This window comes from Leuciscus leuciscus (genome assembly GCF_965113295.1).
Source record: "Leuciscus leuciscus genome assembly, chromosome: 20".
In the NCBI taxonomy this organism is placed as follows: domain Eukaryota; kingdom Metazoa; phylum Chordata; class Actinopteri; order Cypriniformes; family Leuciscidae; genus Leuciscus; species Leuciscus leuciscus.
In genome coordinates this window covers 19,552,752-19,579,144 of record NC_138744.1, presented here as the reverse complement: position 1 = coordinate 19,579,144, position 26,393 = coordinate 19,552,752, and the positions used below count along the sequence as shown (strand labels likewise).

The 26,393-nt window shown below is 34.7% G+C and overlaps 2 protein-coding genes across 2 annotated transcripts in view; both read right to left on the bottom strand.

Annotated features, from left to right (window-relative positions):
* fdps (farnesyl diphosphate synthase (farnesyl pyrophosphate synthetase, dimethylallyltranstransferase, geranyltranstransferase)) overlaps positions 1-26,393 on the bottom strand; it is a 185,409-nt gene that overhangs the window by 5,819 nt on the left and 153,197 nt on the right. The gene's annotated exons all lie outside the window — the stretch shown is intronic.
* The window catches only part of LOC309484043 (uncharacterized protein), a 40,262-nt gene continuing 14,630 nt past the window's right edge, over positions 762-26,393 (bottom strand). Inside the window, exon 2 of the mRNA XM_082150184.1 lies at positions 762-3,393. Coding sequence (XP_082006310.1) covers positions 1,308-3,380 — 2,073 coding nt within the window. The 5' untranslated portion in view covers positions 3,381-3,393 and the 3' untranslated portion in view covers positions 762-1,307. The remainder of the gene's footprint in view (positions 3,394-26,393) is intronic.

Genomic DNA, 26,393 nt, shown 5'->3' with positions numbered 1-26,393 from the left:
AATTTATTTATAAAATATTTTGAAAAGACAAGCGTGAAGAACAATGGAATTATACACCAGCGATACATGAGGAAAAAAAATTGTAGCCTACAAATAAACGAGTGATGGACAAGAATAATGCTTCAGAATCAAGGCAGACCCAATTAGAAAAGGTGAAGGCTGATTTTAAAAAGATAAAAAATTATAAAATGTAGGGCAGTCTATAAATTAATAAAAGTTTAAATGGCATTAACATACTGATGACATTGATTAGTAGCCTACATTACGTTGTGTATGGATTGTGCTTTCTGTGTTGATGCAGGTTTACTCTTGTCATACGGTAATTATAAGAACCCACAAGGTGGGAGTGTTGTGTTGTGTTGTATTATAGAGATTCACTGGCTGTATCATTTTCTTGCAAGCCCTTGAACTGGTGTTATTTTGTGAGAAGAGCATAGGCCTAGCACACCATTTTTTATACCTCAAAAACATGAACACTTATTCCATTGTTGTAATTTCTGATGCTGCTACATAGGCCCAGGTTAAAATATTTATTTACAAGTATTAATATGTTGTTATTGTTTTTTTGCTTAAGTAAGTATGAATTTTAATTGGCATTACACTAATATTACTGAACATCTGTTAACTCATTTGTTGCAACTCATCAGTGAGATTAAAAAAAGTAACATTCTAAGTGTTTCAATACAAAGTTTAAAAAGTTGGCTTAGAAAAGGGAAAGAATTAGGTCTACTGAGATACAGTACAACAGAGCAACGGTAATGTTGAAGTATAGTAATATTTATTTTATACTAAAGAGGTGTTTAGTAACAGCAATGCATTAAAATGTAGGCTAATTAATATTAATTCAAGGACAAATTTATTATACACAGCTAGCTAAAATGATTCACTAAATACTTACAAAGATAAACTAAATAAGTTTAAAAGCAAATGAAAAAAACAGATTTATTGAAAGCAAACATTTCCTGTCACTTGACTCACTTCCACTTTCCATTAAAGATCATACAATCATGCATAATGTTTTTAGTAAGAATCATTTGCAAGCTAGTTATATGATGATTATGGTATTATATGAAATTAAAATTTAAACAGAAGACAACAACTTTCTAACTCAGCTTTTAAAATCCTCTCGAGACATTCTAGTCTAATTTGGATTGACATAGTGTTAAACATTTCAGTATCAATTGTCTTCTGTTAATGCAGATAAATTGAGCTGTCGTGACTGCATGTTACTGGACAGAAAAGCTTCAATCTTAACTATGGTAGTATTCTCTTGTTTAGCAAGCTTGTAAAATATTTGGTAGATTCTCTCAGTAGTATGATGCTTCTTCTTCCTCACTGAATCCGGCTTTAACAGCCTCTTGAATGCTCTTGATTTGCTCTGGAGGAGCAGCAGGCAGAATGGCAAGCAGCTCTCGGTCGATCTTTTCTAGTCTTGCAGTGCTCTTCCTTTCAAACTCCTCTTTATTCTTCAAGACAAGCTTTATAATGCCTTGTTGTGCCTCATCACAGGAGGCCTGGAGCTGTAGTCGCTCTTGCTCAAATTCTGGTTTACTTTTATCCATGGCCATCAGTTTGCCCAGTAAACTGACACGGTCCATCAGGTACTTGTTGGAAATATCTGTGTATGTTCCAGAGATCATATGAACCAGACTAGCAATGTTACAGGCTTGGAAGGCTTGAGAGTATAGCATATCTTTTGAGAAGAGCTTTGCATTGTAGGAGAGTGCTTGTGTTTTCTCAGATGTTGAGACAAAGTTTTTGAGAGTTTTGCTCAGGCTGGTTTTTATAATGTTAGAAACCATCTGAAAGAAGTGAACCATCTTCTCCCACTGCACCTTCACTTTCCCCATGGCCTCCATTCCCTTGACCAGCATCTCTATTGTAGTTTTGAAGTCGATCTCTTTCAGTTTGCAATTTCTCATAGCGACCAGGATATCAGTTAGTTCCTTCTGGTTCTTCTCTAGGTTCTCCATACACTTATCATAGTTCTCTCTTGTCTTGTTCATCTGAGCTCGGCTCTGCTCTATAGCGAATCGTGCATTCGCTGTGGCCTTCTGTGAAGCACTCATGTTCTCTGACTTGTTTTCTTCTTTTTGCATCATTGGTAGTTTTGGAGAAATGGCTGGAGAATTTGTGATGTCTTTGCTTTTGCTATCAAAAACTTGGGCCGACTTGACCAATTCCAGAACCTCATGTATTATCTTGATGGTTGTGCTTTTGTCACATTTGCCATCTGGTGCATATTTTGCCAGCTGGTTGCATATTTCCATGCCCTCTTTGCATAACGTTTCAGCTTGTTTCTTTACTTGACAGTCAGGGATTTTCTTTAAATCACCATGGATTCTTTTGAACTGTTCTTCCATGAAATTCGTTTTTGTCATTTTGTTCTTCTGATCATAGAGATTTGTCCAGGCAATGTCATCATCTTCACTATTTACTTTCATTTCCTCCTGGATTTTCTGCACCCAATTTAATATTTCAGTAGACTTACAATATATGTTTATTTCAGCAACCATATCTCTTACACTTTCCTGATTGTTCCAAGTGTCAGTGTTCTTTGTTGTTGCAAAACTCGCAATTTTCGCTGGGAAAGTAAAAATAGATGTAAGTCCATTAATCAGGCCTGTAAAGCTCTGTGCTAACCCACCAACGAAATCCATGCCAATCATTTCCCATCCACTAGGGAGAGAATCCATGGCTTTCCTGTAGCTCTCATGAGCCTCATCCAGTTCCTTCCCCATGGCTTTCACTGCATTCTCAGTCCTTTGCTTGGTTTCTTGAGCTGACTGCTCCCTCAGTTTGCACTCTACTAGTTTCTTCTTGATTTCTTCCAACTCTTCCCCATAGAAGTGCTTTGCATTCACACACGCTTCTAGCAGCTCTTGGATGATATGGATGACATCAGTGAAACGCTTTTCAGTTGCACTAGACAACTGCAGACATTCATCTGCAATGTCTCTGATATTGTCCAGCTGATCAGGAAGAAGTGCTTTGACAACTTCATCATCGCCTTGGAAAAGAATCTTCACAGCTGTCTTCATGTAATCTGGAACTTGGGCAGTATGGAGGCGAATCTGATCCATGCTCGTATGGGCCTCATTAAAAGCCCACCAACCAGAGTTACACACTTGCATGAGGCAAGCACGAAAGGAATCAGGGTATTTGATGAATTCGTAGCCACCTTTGGGGGGATTTTTATTGATGGAGAAATCTGTTGAGGACGAGATGAAAACCAGCTCTCCCATAATGGCTATGGACAGTGGAGCTGGAGTCAGATACTCTTCCCAGTTGGCATAGGGCTGCATTATAAGTTTGGTTTGGTTCCTCATGTCCTCAGCAGAGGTAAGACTTTGAGTTACCTTTGAAATTTTGGAATCCATGGCTTCTCTTTTCCTGCTCAAAACAAAGACAAAATTGAAAATCTCACTTTTTTTATTCCACAAATGGCTGCATTCATTCAAACATTTTTTTAAAGAATATATAAGTTTTTTTTTTCTTAGCTTGAAGTAAACCAATGGACAGTGTCATATAAGTGTTTTTTTTTAGCAAGATGTTAAACAACTGGTAAGGGGAGTTGGTAATCACATAATCACATTACATGAGTTCATTTATCTTTGCAATCATATTAATGAAATTATGGCAAGAACTAATAGCCCATGTGGATGATTAGCAATGATTAAGATCAGCAATACGAAAATGTATGTTACATGTACGTACATTAGTACATTACATTGTATATAGGCAATAGATTGTGCATTCTGTGTCGATGCAGGTTTACTCATGTCATCAAGGTAATAGCCCACAAGGTGGGAGTGTTACATTAAAGTAAGAGATCCGTTATGGTTATATTCTGCTGTTTTCGGTGATGAGTGCCAGTCAATAGTTCTTTTAAAATTATGGCAAATGTTGCACCAGACATGAGATGTATACAAGTCCTTACTGATTTTATATGTTCAATTGGAAATGAAGGCTAACACAATTTAATCTACAGCATGCATATCTGAACATGATCCTACTTTATGATTTAGAATAGGAATTTAGAATAGTCTTCTCTGCATTCCTTATGCCAATTTTACACGTACCCCCGCTACATTTTAATTTTCATTCCTTCTGCATTTAAAATGACCCAAAGATGCAGGGCCTTTATTATATAATTATTGGACAAAATGGCGGATGACAACAGTTTCCAAGGTAGGATTGGTTAATAAAATATTTAATGTGGGGTGTATACAAAGGTGTATTTGCATGCATGTTTTAGACCAAGTAATTTTGACTAAGAATGTTAATTCTAGATATCTATTTTGATTCCTCCCAGTCACAAAGCTAAATGCAAATATCTCCAAAGAAACATATTCAAAAATCAATATCTTGCAGATATCTTTAAATGAGATTTGACAAGGAATTCCAATTCAAAAATCCCATTCAAAATATCTACAAATATGACTAGTAGCTATAATAAATTACTTTCAGATATCTACAAATGTATTGTGGATATCTTTAAAGATGATTAATTAAAGTTATCATACATTTAAATTATGTCTAGTCAAAAAGCCTACCAGTTAGCCAAATACCAAATACAAGATATCTTGAAATATATTTTTTTTACTAGTGGTAATTCAGTTAGTTCGAATTTAATTATCACTAGCAAAATTGTAATTTGAGATACCTTTAATTAAAAGTAGAACCATCTATATAAATTATAGATATTATTAATTTGCCAATTTCTACAAGTTAAAACTCATTTGTAGATATCAGAAAATATTTTCCAATGGAAGTCAATAGAATATGACTAGTCATAATCACATTGTAGATATCTTAATTCCAATTATAATCAGTCTAAATTGCAGAATAGATTTGTCAATAGAATTTTGAATAGTCCAAACTAAATTACGACTTGTACAGACAAGGGGATTAAATGCTAAAACAGCTTGTCATAGTCCTGTTGTCTTTGGCCGTTTGCGTTACACTAACGTGAAACCAGACTTCATTCGCCCCAATGGAAAGCATATTTACACTGCCTGAATTGTAACAAATCTGGATCGCTTATGGATCACAAATCTTGCTCTGGAGAAAATAAATCTTAAAAAGACATCTCTCTCTACCTTAAATATTAATGGTGTTTTATGTACAGATCCAGGAATGAAAAAAATGTATAGCCTAGGCCTACTTCTCAGTTTTCTCAAGTAAAATGTGATGATTTATTTATTTATTTATTATTTATTTTGTATACAGTTTCAGGTATTAATGAAGATTTCAAGCAACTTTGTGATTCTGATATCTCTGAAATTGAGGATGCACTGAAATCTATGAAGAAAGGAAAACATCCATACTGATGGTCTGCCCGTTGAATTTTATTTACATTTTTGGGATGTCTTAAAGCAACCATTTTGTTTAAAGAATGTATTAGAAAAGGAAAGATGACTTCCACAATGAAGCAAGGTCTTATTTCTCTTATTCCCAAAAAACCCACCTTTAATTGAGAACTGGAGACCAATATCACTGTTAAATATTGCTTATAAATTTTAATATTTGCAGTTCGTTTAAAATCAGGCCTTAATGGTATAATTGGCGAAACACAAAATGGATTTATGAAAAATAGACATGTTATAGCTCCAATATAAGATTAGTTCTTAATCTCATTGATTATTCAGAGAATATTGATTCAAATGCTATTCTAATGCTTTTGGCTTTTTATAAAGCATTTGACTCTTTAGAACACCATTTTTTGCTTTTGTTTTTGGTTTTGGATGTACTTTTATCAACATTGTGAAAATGCTTTATAGTGACATTAACTCCTCCTAGTTTTGGTTGGCTTTCAATATACTAAACGCTTTAATCTAAAAGGTTGCCGCATTTGCTCATTTCTTTTTCTTCTAGCTGTTGAAATGATATGAATTAATATTTTAAAAAATCCCAGTTTAAAAGGTATATTTCTATATTTGGTAAAGAATTAAAAATATCTCAACTAGCCGATGATACTATCTTAAAGACCAAAGTCAAATTCCCTTAAGTATCAATATTATTAAATCTTTGAAGCCTCAGGTTTATATTTAAATTTATCAAAGTGTGAACTTTTTTGTCTTTATGATACTCAACAACCATTGATACACATATACCTGTTAAAGACTGTCTCAAGTACCTGGGGATTTTCCTTACTAAAGATAGATTGCTTCGCCAACAACTTCATTTTTCATCTAAAATAATGAAAACTAGAACAATCTTTAATTGTTGGCTACAAGGAGACCTGTCAATCTATGGTAGAGTTCTTATATCCAAAGCAGAGGATTTGTCTCGTTCTGTTTATCCCTCTCTATCCTTATTTGTTATAGTGACAAAATTTGTGACAATATTGACAAAATGTTATTGACATTTATTTGGAAGAACAGATTTCACAAAGTTAGGAAATCTGTTTAGACATTGTGAGGGTGGACTGGAATTTTTTAATTTTAAGGAATTAATTAGCTCTTTTAGATTTAGTTGGTTAAAATGTCTTAATGACTCAATTTGGTTCTATATCCCCAATGCCATTTCGGATTAGGTGGCTTAGTGTTTCTTTTAAAATGTAATTTCACCCCTTCTAAATTAAAGATTTCTCTCTGTAAATTTCACAAGTTTTTTTTTTTACTTGTTTGGAAACTGTGTGCACAACTTTTCTCCTCACAAAGAAATAAGAATACGAAGAATAATTCGAACATTTTGATCCAAAACAAATCCTTTTTATGAACAATTGGTATGATCGAGGTTTTGTTTTTGTTTTGGATTTATTTAAAAAATGATGGCAGTATACTGGAGTATGAAGAATTTATGACTTTGTATAATTTTCCTCTGCCTGCTATAGGGCTTTCAATTCTGTTATCAAAGCTTTGTTTGTTATGTGGACTTATTTAAAACACACCTTTGCTTTAATGAGAGAAAAACAATTATGCCTGTAATGGGAATTTTTGATTTTCATTGATTTACAGTATTGATTTTCATTTATTTCAGTAAGACATTGAAATGATCCTTGCTGGACTGTACGTGGTCTGCCAACATATGACTAATGTGTGTGTGTTTTTAAACACTGGGAAACAGGTGAAACGTCAGGAGGAGGCATATTGAAGGGTCAGAGGCCGTCCAATTTAGAACTTGTGAGTTTGTAAGAATAAACTCAGCAGGATCAGATCACTAGCAGAGAAACTTTCCCTTGTTTAGATAAGGGCCTGTAAGCAGAAGACTTTGAAAGCAGTATAAAGACTCCTCTGCCCTCCCTCTCGTCGCCGCACTTGTTTCACAGACTGTACTGGTGACTTCTGTGTGGCAACTGGGCCTTTTTGCAAGAATAAAATACTTTTTAATGATCATTTGAATTTCAGAGTGTCTCTTACGCAGTTGATGATTGTTTAATGAATTTTTGCCACAACATGCCCAAACTTTTATTGGATGGAGTTTGTTTTCTTGATAAAAAAATGTAATCCTACATATTAAGCTATATTGTTACATTACACAGTTTACACATAGATGAACATATTTCTGGAACAAATGTTTTGACAGTATTCAGTGGAAGAGAGCATGGTTACTCCCTGAAAATATTGTATGTCCAATAAGATAAGATACACTTCAGCATAGGTACAAGATTTACATAATGTCTATCCGACCAACTCCCAGATTTCTACTTTTGTTGATCTTTGTGTATTTTGCAAAGTTGAGGAAGAAACTTTGCTTAATTTATTCATTGCAATCAGGTTAAATCTCTTTGGGATATCTCAAGTTGTTATCTTTCTCCTTTTATAAAATGTGATTTAAACTTTTCATTGAAAAATATATTTCTTTATTTTTGACTATTGATCTTGTTCTTAATTTCTATGTGTTGCATTGCAAAAAATGTATTCACAAAAACAGATGTCCCAATACTTTATCTATCTATCTATCTATCTATCTATCTATCTATCTATCTATCTATCTATCTATCTATCTATCTATCTATCTATCTATCTATCTATCTGTCTGTCTGTCTGTCTGTCTGTCTGTCTGTCTATCTATCAGTCTGTCTGTCTGTCTGTCTGTCTGTCTGTCTGTCTGTCTGTCTATCTATATATCTATCTATCAATCTATCTATATCAGTGGGGATTTCTTTAAGACTGCAAGGGAAGCTCAGCTTCCCCTATAATGTCAAAAAATTAATGGTGAAATATGTACTATTGTGTTAATATTTTATTGCCTAAAAATGCGTTAGAAAACGTTCATCTCAAAGACGAGTTCACGCGTAGCGTCACAGTGCATTTCCCTGTTGAAGCCCAGCGTCCATTGACTTCAATGGGGTTGCTTTGAACAGTTTTTTTCAGTGCTTCGAAACTAGACGGTCATTGGATAAATGCTGCGATTATGTCCCGTCCACGGACGCTCAGCGTCTCTGGGGGTGAATGGAGGAGTGGGCTGGTCTGGACTCCGAGCTTCTGCGTGATGATTGGAGGGTCTGTCGAAAGGCTGCATCTCCTTTTGACTGACAGCGATTTCATACAATAAAAAGTCGCTAATGCTGAAGCTAATCGAGCTTAGTCCCATCGCGGATTTTTCAAGTAGGCCTATACGGTAAAGACAAACTGCTGCAACCTATTTCTTGGTATTTGCTTGTCGAAATTGCTAGCCAATTTTCATAATCCATTTCACACAATTATACATTTATACCTATGTTATTACTTATTATATTTTTTATATTATTAGTAATAATTAAAAAATAATTATTAAAATAATTTAAAATATATATTATTACTGTAGTAGTAGTATTATTATTCTTTATTATATTATTCTTTATTATATTATTATGTATACCTTTATTATATTATTACATTATTAGTAATAATTAAAAAATAATTATTAAAATAATTTAAAATATATATTATTAATAGTAGTATTATTATTCTTTATTATATTATTCTTTATTATATTATTATGTATACCTTTATTATATTATTACATTTATACAATGATAGCTTTAACTCTGCTGGCCATTGAGAGGACAAGTCACTGGAAAAGACGCCTAGTTGGTAGGACAGGGTCACGGAGCATTTTCTTGAGAAGGAACGTAGAATTTACGTACAATTTTTATGACAGGCCGAAAATGAGCTTCCCCTCTTTGAAAGACCAGCAGTCGACTCGCCCATACGACCTCACTCGTACGAATATTTTACGAATTGGCCAATTCGTATGAATTCATACGAATGACCTACCCCTGACCCCACCCCTAAACCTACCCATCACGTGGGTTTAGACAAATCGTACAAATTCGTACGAGTGAGGTTGTACGAATTCGTACGAATTAGCCATCTTTTTATCATTCGTACGAATTCGTACGAATTGGTCGTGAGATAGCGTTGGATATATATATATTATATTATATATAATATTATATATAGGCCTATATATATATATATATTATATATATTATATTATATATATATATACTGTATATATACACACACATACACACATCTCTTAAACTCATTAATAAAAATAAGAACAATAAGTTTCTTAAGAATTATGATCATATTTTTCTCAATGGTTGAGATGTCATTGTAATTTCTCTGTATTTTTTTCTTTGCTTTTAATTTTATGTCAATGTATTCAATGCAAGTGCTGTTTCTTTTCTTGCAATAAAAAAGCAACAACAACACACACAAAAAGGATAATAATGTGTATAAATGAATGTATTAAAAATGTAGTTGTTATTAGATGGAAGGTTTTAAAACTTTCAGTAGAGCAAATGTGCATTTCCTTAATTTGTTTTGGTCAGGCATGTGATTGGCTAAGGACAAAAAAGCAGGAAAATATACTGAGACCCTGCCCCCCACGCGCCGATCAAACTGGTGGCGGATCTATATGGATAGTAAAGCAGGACCCATAACAACTTATTTGAACAAAAAAATACATTTTAATTTATTTTACAGCTAGATGTGCAACATGCAACTTTTTTTGTACAGTATGACAAATGACAACTTATTTGGTGGATGTGTCGCAGTGGAAATCAAAGCCAAGTGTCTAATCCACTGCGCCATCAACACCATTCTATAATAATAGTAGTAATAATAATTATAACAACAATGACAATAACTTATTTGAATTTTTTTAAATAATATCTTTTTACCAAACCTATACTGCTCAATGTGCAACATCCAACTTTTTATGACACATGACAACAACTTATTTGAATAAAAAAATAAAAATAAACTTTAAACATTAATTATAGCCATCCAACATAACAGTGATTCAATTTATCATTATTGAAAGCTATCAATTTTTTTTAAACATTTATTAGGCTTCAAAAAATATAACAGCTTTTAAACGTACACTATGGAATTTTTTCTCCACTAGGGGTCGCTAACATATTTACAATATCAAAGGCGTAGTATGATGACGCAACATTTGCTAAGAATTATGGATCTTGTCGTCAACGTCAAGCCGACCGATCTAATAATGTTTATGGATGACTGAATACATCGATGCTTTTATCATGACTGTGATATGAAGCAGTTCGGGGTTGCTAAGAGACAGCTATCAGCTCCACACGCGACGCGAGCTCCCGCGGATATAAAAGGAATGGACATCTCATTCTACCGAACTACACGCAAGTGCAGAATTACAACTCACAGGTCAGTTTATTAGACAAATTAAACTTGTGAGGTAACGCAGCGTTGTTTCACTTGATCTAACATTACACTATCACTCTAAACTGCATTTGAATGTGTTGAAATGTATGTGTTAGTTTGTCTGTATGAGACTAGCAGTAAGCTAGCTAGATCAACATTAGAATAACATACAGATCATATTCTGACATTTTATCATTGTTGAACTATATAACATTGATTAGTTTTATGTAAATGTGCTCACCTGTTTAATAAAGTAACTTACATGTAGAAGCGGTCGAAGTCTCGGACGTGGAGCTCTCGTTTATATACTCTATGGGAGCTCTCGGCATCTCGACAACACAGCGCTGATATTGATTCTCGTTTTAGTTCTCCTTTTTTATCCAAAGTCTGGTTGCCATGGTCCATAATGTTTGAACGAAATAACAACAGCGTGCAGATAGACATTGCGAACTACAGTGGTCCACGTCTGTCGTCTTGGTTACTATCAGAGGGCTCTGGTTGCCATGGCAGTACAAGCGGAAACCAGGGACAACGCGGATATGACGCCTTTGACTGCGACAAAACGGAAATAAAGAAACGTGCCGTGTCTAAAAATTAAATTAAAATTTCTCCTGGTTTGAAAGTTGTTGGAAACAGTCGGGATAATGTAAGTACACAACTAAAAAATATATATAACATAGATATAGTGATTTTTGCTATTTTTAAAGCAAAAAAATTACATTGTGCCTTTAATTTAAGTGAACTTCAAACAATCCTCACATAAACCCATAATAAATGTCATATATGTACCTGTGCCCTTCCTGTCTAACAGGTAGGACATATACAGAAATTGGATAAATCAAACAGTCTGCGCTGCATAAATTAAAAATTATATATAGACTAATCCTTATTAAATCCATAATTTATCCCTCATTAAATTATGGATAAAAAAATTATATATATATAAAAATAGGCCTATTTGTGGAAAAAATATGTAATATTTGAGTTACATAAAAGCTTTTTATTTGTATTCTTCCTAATTGTCCTTGAAATAGTGGCCAAGAACCCCCCCACCCCCAACACAAAAATGGTTTGGCCACTGATCAAAATTTGATGTTGTCATTTGATTTGAAGTTCAGGACGCTCAAAATGTCCGGTCAGCTCAAGTCCGGTGCTCAGAAAAGGAAAGAAAAGAGAAGAAGAGAAGAAGAAAATAGAGGCTTGGGAGATTTTCTAAACAAATATTTAAAAAAAAAAATGGTGACGGTGAAGCTGGAACTAGTAAAGTCAACGTAGAGCAAGGTAAGAAACAGCGCAACCAACGTTTACGAGCCTTGTCAGGAGTTTTCCTGCGTTGAATTTTTTTGGGCAGCCACCAAAGCAAATTTTTGTCCCGCCAAAGCCTTATTTGATCGGATAGAACGACTGCTGCGCCTGACAGGGCGCTTAACGAGCATTGAGAGAGAGAGAGCCCCGGCCGCGCGCGCGCACTCTCGTCTTCAAACAACACGTCGAGCGCTGTCTTGCTCTCTCTCCCTCGCGCATATTAATCAAAGTCAATTGATGACACGATAGTAAAAGGTCGGAAGACCGCAGTTTCACGTGGAGCATTTGGATTTTTTTTCTCTTGAATTACCTCGGGGTGTGAATTGTGCTAAAAAAAGTTGCCTTATCTTCTTTACACTTTACAATAATCTTCCATTTATTAAACTCTAGCTAACTACATTAGTTAACATACTATTAATAAACTGCACTTCTACGGCATTGTTAATATTAATTTTAATATTCAGGCTACTAATAGCCTACATTATTGAAATAAAAAAGTTGTATTTGTTAACATAGTTAAAGGTATAGCGGAGGATTTTTTACTTCCGGGTGGATCACCTATACTATTGGTCCTCCTAATTGTCAATCATTCTGGTGAATCAATCAAACTTATTCAAAAAGTGGAGAGGGCGGGTCTTATCTAAAATTCGGAAAGATCCTCCACTATACCTTTAATGCAGAGGAGAGGAAGAGCAAGGGAAAAGGAGAGATCTGGGCGCGGGGTGGCCCCATCTAAGATTATCTCGTCCCGGGCCCAGGCAAGACTGTCAGCTGGCCTGGGTCTGTGCATGCGCATGATACTGTCTTTCAGTCAGGACATTCACAGGCAACGCGCTCTCTTTTGACTTGTCGCGCATTGGTTTAAAACATTCGCATGAATAAGAGCGGGATCATGTAACTCTAGTCGAAACAGTCGAAACTGCTTTAAATTGTTTTTTTTGTTTTTTTTTACAGATCTGCATGATTCACGTAGGTCACATTTTTTCCGGATTAATCCGGAAAAATCACATCCCTGTTTGGTCTTTCGTTAAAAAAATAATAATCTCAAAACTATTTGAATCTGCTTATAATATGGAGCTTATAATATGACAAAATGATTTGAATTTGAATTGTGTAAATTTGAATTATTTGCAAGTGTAATCTAACTAAATTGAATTTTAGGTGGTAGTTTAAATAGTTCTGAATTAGATTTTTTTTTTAACGAATATTGAACGTTTGAAATTTAACAAATTGAAATGTTTTTATGGCTGAATTTTATAGACATGTTGTGATGGAAAAAATTCAGTATTACTTAATTTTTATCGTTTCCAAACTGTTAATATCATTTAGTCATATGTTTTCTGTGAGGGTCTCTTACAGCTGAAGGGACATGAAAGAACAAACACAATAACGCCAGATGAGCCAGGAAGATAACGGACACCTGGGCAGGAGAAAGAGTTTTAGTCAAGGAATACAGGGTGTCGTATAATAATAGGGTCCCAGGCCCCTCCTGAGGGAAGCAGGAGGTCATTTAGATTGTAAATGAAGGCCTTTTGGCTTCTCAGGAACAAAGAACAGCATGACCTGCCCAGGGGAGGGGGGGGGGGGGGGGTAGAAACCAGTCCATACCAGCTTGAGATATAAGATGTCTTTAAGGAAATTTACAGAAACTGGGAAAGGAGGAGTCAAGAATGTCAGAAAACTGTATAAAATGTCTATGCTCATTGAGTCCACTAGGTCATTCTGTTTCACAGCTGGGTGGCTGCGGTTGTGAAAAGAATCCTCAAAGAATAAACCTTTTCTCTATAAAACAATTTTGCCTCTTGAAAGTTTCTTATACCTTTTGATGCTGTTTTTATTAATCTCTGAAAATTGCTTTTACAAGTTGGTGTCAGAAGTGTCGGATCTCGTGCGGACTCTTCTTCTCCTGGTCCTGAGAACGGATTTGACGGAAGTGCAACCCGGCAGCATCAGGCGGCCGTCTCATACCTCGACGGTTGAGAGAGAGCCAATACCCGCATTCAGGACCAGTTGAAGAAATCCCACAAAGATCAAAAAGAATCCGTGGCAATTACAGAAAACAGAAAAGCATCTCTTGGTAAGAAACGGCAGAATTGTTTTATTGATGTTAAGTGTAAATTGATAATTGTGAGTGAACGTGAACCATTTTGGCTGAGTTTTGCTTTGATACGAGCGAGAGGTGATTCAGATAATCACAATTGTTTGGGGAAGAAATTGAAGAAGTTTCGGATCGGTTTCTACCACACTTAGCTCGTTGGTGGACGGAAGTGCCACAGGTGGACGGAAGTGCCACAGGTGGACGGAAATGCCACAGGTGATTCAGATAATCACAATTGCTGATTAGTTAGTTTTACTCAAAATCTCTGTAACCTGCAGTGGTGGACGAAGTACACATACCATGTACTTGAGTTAAAGTAAAGATACTCAAGGTGAAATATTACTCAAGTAAAAGTAGAAGTGCTGCCTTTAAACATTCACTTGAGTAAAAGTACAAAAGTATTTGCCTTCAAATGTACTTAAGTATCCAAGTACTATGATTTTTTTATTGCTATAATGTCCGATTATAATTTTTGTCACAAGACTCTTGCTTATCAGTCTACGTGAAGACTCTGTCACTCTTGGCACATCAATCTATTAATAAAATGACATTATTTAGACTATATATATATATATATATATATATATATATATATATATATATATATATAAATATATATATATATATATATATATAAATATATATATATATATATATATATATATATATATATATATATATATATATATATATATATATTTGAATTGAATACATTTTTTGTGTGTTTAATTTTGGACGGAAGGGGACTGATCCCATAAGGTATAATACATTTACAGTATTTACTGTACATATTTTTCACAAGCGTCTATGGTCATAATTATAAACATCCTAATGTTATGATACATTCACATAAACCTGCACAATGCCATTGAATATATATATATACACGCTACATTATGGGAGCAGCCAATTTCCCTACAAAATTAAACACCAAAACGTATTAATGCAGTGTTTCTGCAACTCCTCAGAAAAAAAAATGCTATTATAGGCTATGCAAGTGATTTTAGTGTCAAGGTAATAAGCAATGTTCATTATGCGTCAGTATTTACCGATAATTGCTGCAATAATAGCTGCTGCTCTCTGCCCCGCTTAAAATGATTGGCAACACAAATTGTTTGGAACTATTGAGAGCTACACGAATCACGTGACCGCGCGGCGGCGAGATCATAGTAGGCTTGTTCGAGTTGAAACGGCACACTGCACAGACCAATCGATGAATGACATTAAAATACCGCAAGAGCGATTAGAGAGTAGACGGCTCTGTATGCTTTTCAATCGCTCTCGCGATTTCACTCTATACTTTGATGTCATAAACTGATCGGTCTGTGCAGCGCCGGTTCAAGTCGAACAAGCCGTGTGTGTCGCAACCTCTTATATACTGTCTATGGTCGCAACTCTCATATTTAACGGCTCTGGTTCGCGCTTAGTAGATACCACCAAGGCAAGTTCAAAACAAAGCGCGCACGTTGTAGGCTACTGTGATAGGTGGCTCGTTTGACCAGTTAAGTTTTTATCCACTCATAAATAAAAAGGAACGACTGATTTTGAAAATGTAGTAGAGTAAAAAGTAAGATATTTGACTTTGAAATGTAGTGGAGTTAAAGTAAAAGTCTTCCCAAATTTAAATACTTCAGTAAAGTACAGATACGCAAAAAAGCTACTTAAGTACAGTAACGAATTACATTTACTTCGTTACTGTCCACCACTGGTAACCTGAGAATTTTTTTTACAAGTGGACGGAAGAGCCACATCAAATCAGAATTAATAGAGCGCTAGAAAGTGCTTAGGCCTATGGGAAGATTTTGAGTAAAACGTAATTACAGAAACCCGACCGATTTTGGGTGACGAAAAAAGATCGGATCTGTCGAAGACGTTTGACAGATATTGTAAGACACGTGTCGAAGTTGTGAAATCCAGAAGGGAGATTCAGCCAAAATGGGGTCATCTAACAGTAAATTAGACCATTTTTACACACCTATTTTCTGTCAAATGAGAAACGCTGCTGGGGGAAAATGGAACTGTTATGTTTGTGCAACAAATGCCCACTCGCACCGAGACTGTACAAAATGCAGAATATGCAAGAAGGACGGACACTGGAGCAGCGCATGTCCTACCATAAAGTCGGATTGAACCGAGAGGGCAGGAGAGCGGGACGGACAGGGTTCGGCTCTGGGAATTCAGTCTCTGGCTACAGCAAAGGGAAGTCAAAATATTTTTACTAACAAACGCACACACGACGCACACACAAACACATACACTGATTTTCTTTCTGCTATCTGCAATGAAGAAACTGCTTGCAAATCTTTTTGTGTGTCTGATGAAACTTTGAGCAAAGCTATGACTGATGATTTGAGCAGTGTTGTAAATGATGAGCGTATGGGATTGTGCAAAAGTACAGGGATTAACATGATATAAAGATAAGGAATGTTTCATTAAGCAGAACGGGAAAAATTCTATATTTTAGAGATAAAATAATTATTGAAATGTTTATTTTGACAACCATTGTCTTTTGAACCTAAAGGGTCCAGCTATGCTGGGAGTATAGCAACAGTGCTAGCTTATTAAGCCGGCTTCCGGATGTTAATATGTACCTGATTTGTAATCAGTGTTGTTGATAACACAATTAGATAGATGTAAAGACAGCTATGTCCAAAGATTTTGGAAAGCAATAATGTACAAAGTCAGATATTTTGTTGAAAGTAAGTCATTGAAAGACAAGGACATTGTCTGTTTTATAAAGGAAATTATGGGTTGGAGATAATTTCCCTAGACACGTATGACTAAAAGTTAATCAGAAACTTTGTGAAACCTGCTTAGAATATTTAGATTTTCCATGTCGCTTATGAAAATTAATGTTCTGCCAATAATAATGATGTGGATGTGCTTTATTGTATTAATGTTATGAAAACAAGGTTATTTAAGAATAGATTGCCATATTTTTATAACAAGAGTTGAAGGTGCAAACGGCTAGGATAGCTGTCTGTGTAATTTAGAGACTGAGAACAAGATTTGAGGAATCTTGTGATTTCTGTGGAACAGTAGAGATAAGTGGGACTGAATAATGATAATATTAAGTTGAATCTGCATACTAACCATTTGAATAAGCTATCAAACCAGTGTTAATGAAATTAATGACATGCTAAATTTCTTTATACTGTATGAAGAGTAACTGAATAGTCTGATACAAAGGAGAGCAAATGCTGTAAGCAGCTCTGCTCTGAAGCTCTCAGTTTAAAGAGATTTGCAGATTATGTTTTTGTAAAAGTTTGATTCTGATTGGAAAGATAAACAGTAACTTGACTGGCTCCAAACAAAGAAAGTGCCAAAATAACACAAATTTAAAGAAAAGTCTGTGTTAATATGGGTTAGAAAGTAGATCAGTGTTAATGAAGATTATGATTCGGCTATTGTAATTGAATTTGCAGCTGGGACAGTGGGGGAAAATGCAGAGAACTTATCAGTGGCTTTGTTTGCATTTCCTGAACTGCTTCAGGGGTTTGAAGTAAGCTGAAGTTGTTTGAAAGCTCACGTGATGAAACTGTAGGCAGAATAACAGAGAGTGTTTTATTGTGGTCAGCGAGGTCATTCAGTGACTGTAAAATGCCCACTGTATGACTGTAAAAATAAATGAGGGAGAAAAGAAAGTTGATAGATAAACTTTTGAAAGTTGTTAAGAAGATTGAAAGATATTAAGTGTAAGGAATTCCTTTTAAAAGGAAAAGAACTATAAAAAGTACCGGTTGACGTAAAATTACAGATGAGCTAAATGAGTTGCAAAATATTTTTAAAGTACCGGTCACTAAAAGGATGATTGTGTTTTGAATGAAACGCTTTGATAAGGTTTTAGATGATATAGAGAGACAAATTTAACGAATGATTTATAGTGATAATCATAAAATGTATGACAAGCAGAGAGCGCAGCCTCAAAAGTTAGTATGAATCATAGAAGCAGATTGATAAGATTGATAAGCCTTCCATGGATTAGGCCAGAACATAGGCTACTTTTGTGCCATTGGTTTTTTTGTATTATACGCGTGTGCATTTTTCTGTTGGACTATTCCGCTGTTGTTAGATATACACTCACGGACCGTGAGGGAAGGGAATTTGAGTTTGTTTGGCCAGGTATTAAACGTAGTTAGGCATACAGTGTATAGATTATTGTTTAAATTATTGTTGGGTTATTGTGTATGGAAAATTGGGCCTATTGAAGTGATGCATGGATGTGGACTGAATTATAATGATGCCATGTATAGAGTATGTGTTCCCATTTATGGAAGACAGTGATCAAGATTTGGATGGCTGTGATGTAGAAAGTGACATGGAACAAGACGCAGAAGGGCCTAGATATTTGCCAACGGCTGCCACACAGGATTTGTATTCTGGATTAGGACATTATGGATTATGGGACAATTTGGAAAATGAAGAAGGCCTATATGGAAGGGAATGTCAAATAGATCCAGAAAGTAATTTTTATAATAGGCCGACATCTTGTACTGATAACTGTGGATATTTTACTGATCAACAATTTAATGATTTTGATTTTAATGGGGATGGGGTATTGTCTATTATTCATTTTAATAGTAGAAGCTTGAATAGGAACTTCCCCAGAATTGTAGATTATTTAAATCAGTTTAAGAGGAAGTTTAATGTTATCGCAGTATCTGAAACATGGTTAAATGATGATAATGCAAATTATTTTGTTATGAAGGGATATGAAATGTTTGTAATTAATAGGGCAAACAAGAAAGGTGGTGGGGTGGCCCTGTATGTCGATGTTTCTTTGAAATGTAATAAGGTGGTAACCATGTCAAAAGAATGTGATGGCTTCTTTGAAATAGTTACAGTGGAGATAGAAATGAAAAGAAGTAAGAATATCATTATTAGTCGTGCTTATAGAGCCCCTGGAGCATGCATAGACATCACAAAAGATCACTTAATTCATATGTTTGACAGGATAGTAGGGCGGAAGAAAGTGTTTTTGTGTGGGGATTTCAATGTTGATCTCTTAAATCCACAAAGGCACAAGGGAACTAGTGAATTTATGTCATGCATAGCCTGGGTTTAATTCCAACCATCACCAAGCCAAGCAGGGTCACAGCTTATAGCGCGACTCTGATTGATAACATATATTCGAATGTTATGGATACAGCTGTCTCAGGAGGGTTACTTATTGAAGATATAAGTGATCACTTACCTATATTTGCTATTTATCAATGTAACCATAAATCAAAAACACCTGAACCGATAACAGAGATTAGAAAACGGAGGATGAGAACTCCAGGAACGGTGGAAGCTTTTAAGGAAGATTTATTAAAACAAAATTGGAAGAATGTCTATGTAAATGGTGTGCAGGAAGCTTACAGTTCATTCTTAGCTACATTTATTCAATTGTATAACAAGAACTGTCCTATGATGATATATAACGTAAAGGACAAAAATAAGCAGCAAAAATGTTGGATGACCAAAGGACTATTAAATGCATGTAAAAAGAAGAATACTCTGTATAGAGAATTTATAAAACACAGAACAGAGAATGCTGAATTGAAGTATAAGGTGTATAAAAATAAATTAACAAAAATACTTAGAACAAGGAAAGAGGCATACTATTCGGTTGTTAAGTCGTGACGTAACCACTCTCCGATAATACTCTTTCCGGGTCCAAAGTCCAGGTCCTCTCTACCTACCTACCGCTTTCGCGAGTGTTTTGGTTATTATTGAGTGTTTTTACAATGCCGCAGTGCTGTGTCCCGTGTCCCGAGCTAACTCACTTCAACCTCGTAAATCTTCTTTTTCATTGATGCCTGGACTCTACCCTTAATTATGTCACCTGAGTGATGAGCTACACTAACCACTCTGTTGGTGTTAAAGGAATTTAAACCCTTTTTGACCGCCAAGGGTGCCTCACTAAGAAGGACGTGATCGTAAATAAATGTACAGGTTCCACCATTGTTATATCTGGACGAGAGGAGCGCTTGGACCCGGAAAAGGCTAAACGTCACGCGTGACGTCAGACTTAACAATCGGATTGTAGCAGATTAGAGAAAAACAGAGACAATATGAGAGGCACATGGGAAGTTATAAATAGCTTGTTGAAAAATAAAAATCTGGAATTCGAATATCCTAAATATATTATGAAAAAGAATATGTTGATTGACAAAAAAGAAAACATTGCTAAAGAGTTTAATGATTTCTTTGTGAATGTGGGGCCCAATCTAGCTAAGAACATCGTTGAACCCCAAGATGAAGAGGGGGTAGAAGAATTAATTGAAAATAATCTATATACAATGTTTTTAAGGGAGGTTGACGAATGTGAAGTAAGAGAAACGGTTAGAAAGTGCAAAAATAAAAGATCAGTTGATGTCCATGGTATAGATATGGCTTTAGTGAAAGAGACTATTGAATGTGTGATTAAGCCATTGACATATATTTGTAATGCTTCCTTCAAAGCGTGAATATTTCCAGATCAAATGAAAATAGCCAAGGTGTTACCTTTATTCAAAGCGGGAGACAAAAAGGAACTCTCGAACTACAGGCCGGTATCGATTCTCCCACAATTTTCCAAGATTTTGGAGAAATTATTTGTTAAGAGGCTGGATAGTTTCATTGATAAATATAATATTCTAACTGAGAATCAGTATGGGTTTAGAATTAATCAGTCAACTGGATTGGCATTAATGAAGCTAGTGGAAGAAATTACATCAGCTATAGATAAAAAGGAAATTTGTCTTGGGATTTTTATCGATTTAAAAAAGGCTTTTGATACGATCGACCATGAGATCCTTTTGAAAAAATTAAGCAAATATGGGATTAGAGGAATTGGTCATTCGTGGATTAAGTCATATTTAAATAATAGAAGTCAATTTGTTTCATTTGATGGAATGGACTCAGATTCCTTAAAAATACTTTGTGGGGTGCCCCAAGGCTCTGTATTAGGACCTAAATTATTTATTTTATATTTAAATGATTTGTGTAAAGCGTCCAAATCGCTTAAAAGTATTCTTTTTGCTGATGACACAAGTTTCTTCCACTCAGGCAAAGAGTTGCAGGACATAGTGAAGGTTGTAGAGAGAGAAATGGTAACGGTTAAAAAGTGGTTTGACACAAATAAATTATCGTTAAATATGAGCAAAACTAAGTTTATGATTTGGGGAAACTGCAAGGTACAGGAGATAAAAGTAAGAATTAGTCAAGGGGAAATAGAGAGAGTAGAGGAAATTAAATTTTTGGGTGTTATACTTGATTGTAAATTGGGATGGAAGAGGCATGTTAATTTTGTTAAAATGAAAATATCTAAATCAATAGCAATACTAAATAAAATTAAGGGATTGTTGAATAAACAGGTATTATACTTGTTATATTCCTCATTAATTTTGCCATATATCACCTACTGTTTGGAGATATGGGGAACTACTTATAAGACTTATACCCATTCAATTTTCCTTTTACAGAAAAGGGCTATAAGGATCATTACATATTCTAAATATAGAGATCACACCAATGATTTATTTCTTAAACTAAAAACATTTAAGTTTTATGATTTGGTAGAATATAAAATTGCACAGATTATGTTTAAAGTTTATAATAATTTGCTGCCAATTAAAATCTTAGTTATGTTTGAAAAAAGGGATTGTAAATACAGATTAAAAGGAAGAGGTATATTTAAAAAAAAGAAAGTTAGAACTAATATTAGATGTATGACCATCTCCGTAAAGGGGGTGAATGTATGGAACAATTTAGATGATGAATTGAAAATGTGTCAAACCATTAGTAGTTTTAAGAGACTTCTAAGAATAAAGACATTGGAGGTTTATAGATTAAGTGGGTGATTCAAGTAAAATAAATCATGAGTTTGTTTGCACTCTATGTTATACTATGATGTTATAGAGTAAATTAAACGTCTGTTGGTTATGTTAAGTGAGAAGGATAGGCGCTATAAGCTGTCAGCTTCAGCCTAAACCTTTTTTTTCTTTTTTTTGGTTAAATACTGATACATGTTATGTTACATGTTACATGAAATTGTTTGTATGTTCTTGTTTTATGGCTTGTATGGCCAGAGAGAAAAAAATTAAATAAATAAATAAATAAACTCCTAGAGAAAACATTGAAGTCAGGTATTAAATTATGGCAATTGAAAACCTGACAACTAAAATTGAAATGAAATTTTAAACGTTATTAAGAACTAGAATAATTATTATTATTTCTTTAAGATAAAATAAGCAGAAGCAGTGTTACAGGATTAACAGTTGCTAAATGTAAAATGTGTAAGAAGGCATTTGATTAAACAAAAGCTTGTTGTTGACTATGAAAAGTGCTAACAGCTGATGTTTTGGGTTCAAAAGATAAGATTGTGAATTGGCCAAAACAGGTTTGCTTATCTGAATTTGGTATGTGCTGTAACTGAAACTGCCACAGTTTCAGTGCAACAGAGACTCATTCTGAGTGGAAATTTGTAATGTCTAAATTACAATACATGTAATTTATGGAAAAGATGCCTTAAGATGAGCTAGAGTAGATAAAAGATGGTAGATAAAGTCTGAAGTTAAAAGTTTATGAGAATGCAGTGTATCAGTCCTGAATGCCTCAAGAGTCTCTCTCTCATTCAATGTCAGCTGAAAGCTGTTGTCTGAGCCTGTGTAAAGCACAGTGTTTCAGTTGAAAATCATAGACACAGAGATGTTAAAGGAAATCATTGCCATTCAAAGAGCAATTTGTACTTAAAACGTTTTAAAAGTAAAACTGAAAGACTTTAAAGAAGTCTTTAAAATAATACTGTTTTGAACTTGTTTATTTTAGGACCAGTGACTTTGTCTCATTTTAGCCTCCACCATAAAACAGGGCTGATGGCTCCGGCTACAGAAGTAACAGTACACTGAATGTCAATATTAAATGTTCCAAGTGGATATGATGGTTCTTGGTTACCTCGATAAAAAAGACAAAACAAAAAAAAACATTTCATTACCACAAACTATGATAATTTTGCTCAAGTGAAGTAGAGCCATAACTCAGTGTGCAGGAGGCATAGATCCCGAAGACGGGTAAGATTCTCTGATGGCCATAGATGGGAACAACCTAAGACAGGGGCTATAGCCGCCACTGGGGCACCTGCCCACCAGGTTCGGGAGGTGTTATCTACGAAAAGTGAGTGGTTGTGATGCTACTTGGGGCCAAGAGCATCAAAGAGGGGTCTATAAGCTGTTCCCTACAACTTCCACTCCAATATATATATATATCAAAATGTTCCTTCACTTAAAAGAGCTTAATTATCATATAGAGACAATTACATCCAATCTCAGTAATATGTAAATAGAATCACAGAGCACAACCAACAACCATCTTGATTACAGGGACTTCGAATAGCTTGTCACCTTAAACATTTGACCGTTCTGTTTTAACAGAAGATCAAAGATGTGACATAAGGAACATGATGTTGGTTGCCTTATGGGCAAAGAAAATTTGGTAACGCTTTAGATTACAGCCCGGAAAGTACTGTGTAATTAAAATGAAAGTACAGTATAACTTTCGGTAATTACATTTTACCTATAAAGTACTTACGTGCAAGTATAGGGGAACAATATGTAAAGTCTTGGGAATAAAGGTGTAACAACCAGGAAAATACTGCGTAATTAAAACGAAATTACAGTGTAACTTTCGGTAATTACAGTGTACCTATAAAGTACGTACGTGTAAGTATAGGGGAATAATATGTAAAGTTTTGTCAATAAAAGGGTAACAACCAGGAAAATAACAAATTATTTAGGCAAATTATTTAGACTAAGTATTTTAGAATCTTACTTTTGGTAGCAATTTAGCGAGTACATACACTGCACCTTTTTGTAATAATAGTGTAAATTACGGGGTACATATCAGTATTTATAAAGTAGGCTAATTTGTTATTGCAAAGGTGCACTGGTTAAGTTTCAAGGCAAGTAAAACTATTGCAACTTTTTTTTTTTAAATGCTGGGAAAATAAACTCTTGTTTCATGTAGTTACAGGGTAAGTATGACATTGCGGGCTGTAAATTAAAGTGGTGCTTCTTACCCTCTTGTTCCATGTAGTTACAGGGTAAGTATGACATTGCGGGCTGTAAATTAAAGTGGTGCTTCTTACCCTCTTGTTTCATGTAGTTACAGGGTAAGTACAACAAAAAACACATGTACACACACACAATCTGATATCACTCGGAAAAACTTTATTTGAAAAACAACTTATTTCAAAACGGATTTACAGCACTTTGTTTCTCTTGCTTGGTTTCCTCCTCCTCTTGTTCCTCTTCTTCTTTTTCTTTCTTTCCACTGATGAATCTTAAGAAGGAATCCATGTCTCTTGCTATTCTGTATTATGTGTTAAAAGAAAATACAGTACAGAAATGTCCTCACCATTTACTCATCTTTTACCCTCATGTCATCCGAGATGTATACAAATTTCCTTCTTCAGATTAACACAAACAAAAGTTATTAGAAAAATAAATAATCTCTGTGAATGCATATAATGCAAGCTCATGTGTTCCTAAAAGTTGACAACAGCGCATACAACAATAACTACAGTAATCCATACGACCCCAATGGATGAATCAATGTCTTCTGAAGTGAAACGATAAGCGTTTATAAGAAAAATACCAAATATTTAAAATTTTTAAACTGTAGACTATCGCTTCCGACCAACTGTCACCTGCGCGTTCATGAGAGGGTTGAGTAAGTTTACGCTTGACAATTTAAAGCGTGACGTAAGCGCACCGAAAAACCGAATGTCAAATTATTATTTTTTTTTATGTTTTTATTATTGCACACAACAAAATGCAAACAATAACAGATAATAATAATGAAAAACAAACCATGCAGAAGAACAGACACCAGTTCTCGCGCGAGTTTCACATCAAATGCAATGAACGCTTAAAGCTTCACCAAACGCGAAGCCATTCAAGCCGACCCTGTGAAGCCGACTCTCATGCACTCGCTGGTGACAGTTGGTCGGTAGCGAAAAGATGAGTAAATTATGAGAACATTTCTGGGTGTACTGTATTTTCTTTTAATACATACCGGTAATACAGAATAGAAAAAGACTCCTTCTTAAGATTAGGCTAATCAGTGGAACGATAGAAAAAGAAGAGGAGGACCAAGAGGAGGAGGAAGTCATGCAAGAGAAACAAAAAAGGACAAAACATGCTACTTTCTGTCAGGACTTTAGTATTTGAAATGAAAAGTTGATTTAAAAAAAATAATAAAGAATAAGAAGTGTAATATGTTGTAAATCTGTTTTGAAATAAGTTGTTTTTCAAATAAAGTTTTCCGAGTGATATCAGATTGTGTGTGTGTACATGTGTTTTTTGTTGTACTTACCCTGTAACTACATGAAACAAGAGGGTAAGAAGCACCACTTTAATTTACAACCCGCAATGTCATACTTACCCTGTAACTACATGAAACAAGAGGGTAAGAAGCACCACTTTAATTTACAACCCGCAATGTCATACTTACCCTGTAACTACATGAAACAAGAGGGTAAGAAGCACCACTTTAATTTACAGCCCGCAATGTCATACTTACTAGTGATCGACCGATATTGATTTTTTATAACCGATACCGATACCGATTATTTGCATGTTTATGTGCCGATTACCGATATGCAGAACCGATATTCATTTACTGTTATACTTCTGTTTTTGACACAATTATTACAACACAAATGAACTGAACAAACAATTTTATTTATAACAATCACTCCCTCCTTGCATACATAAAAAACTTTATATTTATACACAAATAAATAGAGGGGTCTGAGTCCAAAAAATAAAGTGCATTGTTACTAAGTGTCTTTGTTTAAAAATAAAAGCTTTGATGAGGTAAAAAATAAAGCACAAAAATTATTCTAACATATATTCAAAGATAGTTGAGTGATGTATCTTTAAGTGGTTCCACATGTTGGAGGTATTTTTTGTATTGTATTTTGTATTGAAATGTAATTCATTTTAAACAGTTTTAGAAGGTTTATATGTGCCATTTAATAGGTTTAAAGAGTGAGGAATAATTCACTGTGTAATATTAATTCACTGAATAATATTAGCTGGAATATAACATTATCAGGAAAGTAACAAACAAAACAGCATATTTGCATTTTCCAACTAGTATGTTATTAATTATTAATAATGTTTTTGTCGGTCTAGATCATGAAATCCTTTCTGACAAAGTGCTGTTTATCTATGCGTTTACACAGAACTATATAACTTACTCAACCGCGATCGCGCGTGGAGATAATAAATAATTAATTTCCACAGAGCGGTATTTATTTAGATTTGTATTAGCGAAATAATGGTTATGCAGTAAATGATAATATAGTTTAGGTTGTTTAAACGAGATAATCTTGTCAAAAG